This window comes from Homalodisca vitripennis, unplaced genomic scaffold, assembly GCF_021130785.1.
Source record: "Homalodisca vitripennis isolate AUS2020 unplaced genomic scaffold, UT_GWSS_2.1 ScUCBcl_3384;HRSCAF=8890, whole genome shotgun sequence".
Taxonomy (NCBI): Eukaryota; Metazoa; Arthropoda; class Insecta; order Hemiptera; family Cicadellidae; genus Homalodisca; species Homalodisca vitripennis.
The window spans coordinates 30,570-36,746 of record NW_025779557.1 but is presented as its reverse complement, the minus strand read 5'-3'; the positions used below and the strand labels follow the sequence as shown (position 1 = coordinate 36,746).

Here is a 6,177-nt window from a genome sequence, read left to right as displayed (position 1 = left end):
TTGTCATGCATTTATTTGATGGAATCATTTCTAAATGAGGGTAGAACACTGTTTGCAGATAACTTTTACAACTCCACAAGGTTGGCCAACACTCTGCTTGAGAAGAAAACTTATGTTTGTGGCACCCTTCGAAGTGACCGAAAAGGCAATCCAAAAGAAGTCACTAGCAAAAAATTAGCCAAAGGTGAAGTAATTTGTCAAGAAAGCAGTACAGGAGTAAAAGTACTTAAATGGCATGACAAAAAGGCCTGTACTGATGATAACCACTCGCCCTGAAGACGTTTCTACTCTTGTGGCAAGCAAAAAAACAACAAAGAAAGGCGAGGTTGTCATGAAACCATCATGTGTCATGGCGTACAATGCAGCAAAAAAAGGAGTGGACTTTTCAGATCAGATGTCCTCTTATTACACTCCTATCAGAAAGACTCTCATTTGGTACAAAAAAGTTGCACTGGATCTTCTCCTAGGTACTTGTGTAGTGAATGCACTAGTACTACATAACAAGTACTCATTAAACCAAAAAAAAATTGTTGTATGCTCACTTTCAGAGAAAAAATACTTCGAAATCTCCTTGAAGGAGAAAATGTTGGAGCCCTTGTTCAAACACCCCAAGATGGCAGGCAAGGTACCAAGAAACTAAAACATGTGCTCTCAAAGCGTGAAGGGACTGCAAGAGAAACCAGGTAAAATATTTCATTTTAATTTTATATAAAATTACAATATATCTAACACTACGTCTTATAACAACAATAACACTACATACTAGTTTTAGATCCAAACTAATGGATCTTAGTTTTCGTCAATTTACCTGCATGTTCATCAATTTAGTTCAATAAATTAGTGATCTGCATTTTTGCTATGAATTTGTAAAGTTTATTTCAACATGGTTTCCCATATATTGATAAAAATATAAATAAATACGTTTTATGAAAGTACAAACATCCAATTAGATTTATTCCTTACAGAAAACGGTGTGTCAGCTGCTACAGCAAAATGAAGGAAGAAAGGGGGGCCAAAGCAGCAAGGACGTACGCAAAAACGTGTTTCAACTTACTGCAAAGGGGTGCGATGAGACTCCTATACAATGTGCTTAGAGTGTTTTAACTCCAAGCACTAAACTGAACACCATTTGTAATAGGAAAGCTAATGTTTAATTAAAATATCTTGAGTTTCAAATTTATTGCTTTGTATTTTTTTTCCACTAAAAATGGTCTTTATTCAAAACCCTCGACGTGCGCCACCGGTGGAGCACATTGTAAAAGGTTCCATATGTATCGACAAAGTCATCTAAAAACAAGTTGTAAAACTACGGCTTGGTTTAAAAACCAAACTAAAATGCCGTATAAGAGTGTGCCACGGGTGGCGCACGTCGGGGTTTTGGGGGGATCGGCATGTGCCACCGGTGGCGCACGTCGGGGTTTTGAGTGGGGAAAATATTGATTCATTTATCCCGTCGGGCTGAAGGTGTTAATTGGGTTAAAATATATTTTTTCGTTTTAAACCAATGAAACATGATTGTCCATAATACAAATAGGTAATGAATTCGTATAAATGGCTTTTAAAAACCATTCACCGAAATAGTTTGTGTTAAATAACAACAAAGATTTCTGTATGAATTTTGATATGCCATGAAATTTTTAAAAGGTAAAATCTTAAATAATAATAGGTTATATGTTTAATAGTACAAAAAACCTTAAAGAATGGATAGTAAGTATTAAGTTATTTATTTCTCAGAAAATTCGAACACAACTTTATTTAAAAAAAAAGTATACATCTCTATATTACATTTGATGCCTTAACACGTCAAAATTTGATCCTGTTTCGGAAACAAATTAGTACAACGTCGTCTAGTACAAAAAATAAATTATTTTAAACCCCTGATCCAAAAGAAGCATATGCTCTTATATTTTACATACGACAATTTGGCTTCTGCTGTGTAAAACATACTAATCATTCTGTACAACGTAATCAATATTTAAAATAATCAAATTCATTGAATCTTCGTTTTATTAAGGATTTGAATTTTATTTACTAAGGACTGTTTAAATTTTGCATTGCTAACTAACAAAAATCTTAAACATTGTTCGTAATTGTAAGGATGAGTACATTTTATATACCTTATGAGTACACAATTACTATCAAATATAGATGGTGAACGAAAATTCAGAAATATTTCATACGCCATATGGTATTCAGGTGGGAACAACAACATGCTAAAATACTTAGAGACGGAGTGCACGTGTCGAACAATAGACACTTAACACAATAGGTTGTAACAGCTGTTATCTAACTTATGAATATTACTTCATTGTCGAAGAGCAATTTTCAAAGTGTTATCACCTTCTTTATCTTCTATAAAGGCCAATATATTGCGTTTCCTCAGCACATGTTCTCTTATGTTTAACGATATTTATGAGATAAATTACTGCGGTAAACCACAAGTAATAACGAAGCTCTTAACTTTTTAATTCACATTGAACTATCTATCTAAAACATGTGAAATTGGTTTCATAAATATTTTCAATAAATAACAAATTTTGTTATTTATATCTGCATTAAATATCTCATAATAGATGAGCATCAGCGACAACTGTCTGTTTGTCAGCACACTATTTCAAAAATAAACTTTTCTGTAGACTTTTATTTATTGACGAAGCTTCAATATGCAACGAGCTCGATGCCGTTCCATGTCACTCCACGGGACTTGGCTAGGGTTATATTTGCCCAATACATTTTCATATCGTGAAAAAATAAATATTACATTAGTAGTATACCTTTACTGTTATTTACAAATATCGAGGTGTCTTTGTGTGTGTGTGTGTGTGTGTGTGTGTGTGTGTGTTTTGTACACAAAAACTAAACTGAATGTCCTCAAACTGTACATCGATATACTTAATTTTCGGGGTTAACACTATTTCAAAATCCCTCCGAGCTACACCTTACTGGTTTCTGAAGTTGCTAAAAATCCCATTTTGGTCTCTAAGATTGTATTACAGCAAATATTATTAATTAAAAGAGACTGATAAATGTTATCAACGATTCCTTTTAAACACAGTCTTCCCAAATATTTTTTTCATTAATTTAACCATTCTTTACAATTAATTTGAATGTGTTTATAGTCTTACAAAATCATAAAGTAAACTTAATAGTAACAACACTTTTTACTTCACACTCTTCTGCAACCTTTATTGAACGCGGACTGAAAAAATATCTAAATATGAAAATTAAATTAAATTGTAAATGTACCATTTAGCAAAATATCTTGTGGCTAATCGGTACCTTAATAATATAAAAGTCAAAACTACCAACTACCTTTTATTATAAACTTAATGACGTATTTTTAAGTTATGCAATATATTATATTACCAAATAAAGTTGCATTTCCCACAAGTAGGCTTCTCAGATATAGCATTTAAATGTTGCAGGTTTTTTATATATTTTAAGATACGAAATGTTATGCAGTTGTTAAAGATATATTGATACCAGATTCTGAACATCCTGAATTCTGAATCTTTTGAACGTGTTATTAAGTTGTAAAGTTTTTATAAATAATATACAATGCTACGAGTGAATCTGTTACATAGTAATATTGTGCAAAATAATTGTGAAATTTCAAATAAATATGAGGTTTATTTATAAATATCTAGGAATTTATATTTAAAATTAAAAGTTGATTTCAAAATTGATTACATCTCTCATGACAATTTGGCTCCGTGCTATGTTTAAAATTGCCCTGAAGATGATATTCTTATTCGGCAAGCTCGTAACTCTAACATAAATACAGAAATTTCAGCCGCCTAGTGTCTGCTAAAATTAAGAAATACATTTTTCTGGTTTAATCAGTATAAATTAATAACTTCAAAAATAAAAATAACTCAATAATAAAATATATTTTTTAATCCCCTACACAATACGATTACTAAGGTTTACAAGGGAATCTACTAGAATCAGTTGTTTTACCTATTGGTTATTTGTACATACAACCTTTAAAATACACAAGAAAGAGCAGTGATGGTTTATGCCTATTACTGTACTTTGAACCCCCACCTAAATAAATGAGTAAACCAAATTTACTCAAGTCACTTAACCTTAAACAAATTATATTTAAATTATCATATTATATTTTAACGAATGAAACTAAAACAGCTAGATAACACATAAAAGACAATTATGCAACCTGAACATAATTCGTTACCCGATCAACACTTCATATGCACCATTAACCTACCACTTAACCAATTTGTCACGGTTATGTGATGTTAAAATTCCAATTACACAGATAATTTCAACAGTTCTTCGTAAATAAGTTTTGCATTTACATTTATCTACTCATTATCAGTTTTAATCAGCTTAGTGTTGAAATTAGGGAAATAATGGTTGTATTCTTACTAATTAACATTTTATATAACCCTACTCCTACAATAATTTATTTCCTCTAAAATACATCCCAATCCACTAAAACAGTTCATGTTTAAGTTTAAAGGACAGGTTTTGAGACCCTGAAGACGGATAGTTAAATACTTGTTTATATGTATCCGTGAAATAACTCCAAAATCTCTGTAGAGATACCATAACATTTAATAGAATAACTCCAATTATGTAGATAAAGATGAAAACGTTTAGTCTAATTTTGAGGTATTATGGCGTAAGCTATTACGTTAACACACTAACTTACGATTTAACAAATCATAGTTCTATACGTAGTTTATAAATAAACATATATTATATTAACTTAACTAGTGACTTTATCTTAGGATTATGACGTATATTAGTACTTCTGGTTCGACTAATTATATTTCTGACGCTAAGGTTATGTTTTCGTTTTTGATTAGATCAAAAAATATGCCACAAATGTATATATTTAGTCATTTAAAATCTATTTCAAGTCCAATATATTTCTAGTTCCACAGTTGAGTAGCTTGATCTGTTGCCCTAAAAGGAGAATATGTATAAATACGCATGTCTAAGGAGCCTACTTCAGACCAAAACAACAAAGTTATAACAGTCTTTGAATCTGAATAATATATATATACTTTGTTGTTTTGGTCTGAAGTAGGCTCTTTAGACATGCGTATTTACACACACACACATATATATATATATATATATATATATATATATATATATATATATATATATATATATATATATATTAAATTGTATAAATGGCAATAGCCTTATATATATCTATATATATGTTCTTGGCTTTTACATACACATTTTATGTTATGCATGCTTAATATTTCATTGATGTACATTTTAACGTATATTTTTATTAATTTTTTTACCGAAAAAATAATGAAATTATTATTTAATAATCTCTGTGCACGGTTTTGTTGTTATAAAATTTAGCAATAAACATGCTTGTAAAGACCATAAATATAAAAAGATTTAGAAGGTTGGATAGGTTATTTAATTATTTAAAATTAAGCTATTACTTTATAATGTTCACACAAGGGTTGTTTCATTCATACAATTTCAATCTATACGGCTATTACTATTAATAACATGTGTTTGCTGCACTTCAGAGGGTTTTAGAAGTCCTGAGACCGAACATATAAATATTAGTGTACCTCTAGAACACAAGATAAACCTATCAACCAAATACAATGTGATCGTTTTTCATTTGTGTTTTTGACTCAGTAAGCCAATTGGTAACGGAGGAGCTATAGAGAATTCTTCCAATGAAGTGGTACTCTCAAATTTGGAGAGCCTTTTTATTTATAGTTCTACATGATATCTTTTTGAAAACGCATATCATGTTGTGAGTGATTTTGATATTTTAGATTACTCTTGTAACTTTATTATTTTAGTAAATTAGTTGTCATCACGGCCGACAATGACAATATTGCTAGTGAGGATAATCAAGCGCTGATTGACACAGACTCTAGTGGCGACAGTACAGTGACACTGATGACGTCATAGCTGATCCAGCATGGGCAAAATTTAACAATGGCCTGCGCAATTTTCCATTTACTGGAACCATTGGTTTATTTTTAGGCATATCAGTAAATAATAACCCGATTGACTGGTTTTATTGTTTGTTGGACGAAGTGCTTTTGGAGAGAATTTGACGTGAGACTAATAAGTACGCATGGAACTATTTTGTGCAACTAGCACCACTAAAAATCACCTGTTACCAAATGGAAAGAAATTGACGCTTCACAATTGAAGACA

At 30.9% G+C, this 6,177-nt stretch overlaps 1 protein-coding gene across 1 annotated transcript; it reads left to right on the top strand.

The window, feature by feature from the left end:
- The first annotated feature begins 526 nt into the window (after window positions 1-526).
- On the top strand, window positions 527-5,925 carry LOC124372529. Its single transcript, XM_046830928.1, has 3 exons — window positions 527-683; window positions 966-1,028; window positions 5,814-5,925. Exons 1-3 carry the CDS (start codon window positions 535-537, stop codon window positions 5,923-5,925), a joined length of 324 nt encoding a protein of 107 aa, XP_046686884.1. The 5' UTR covers window positions 527-534.
- The last annotated feature ends 252 nt before the right edge of the window (window positions 5,926-6,177 follow it).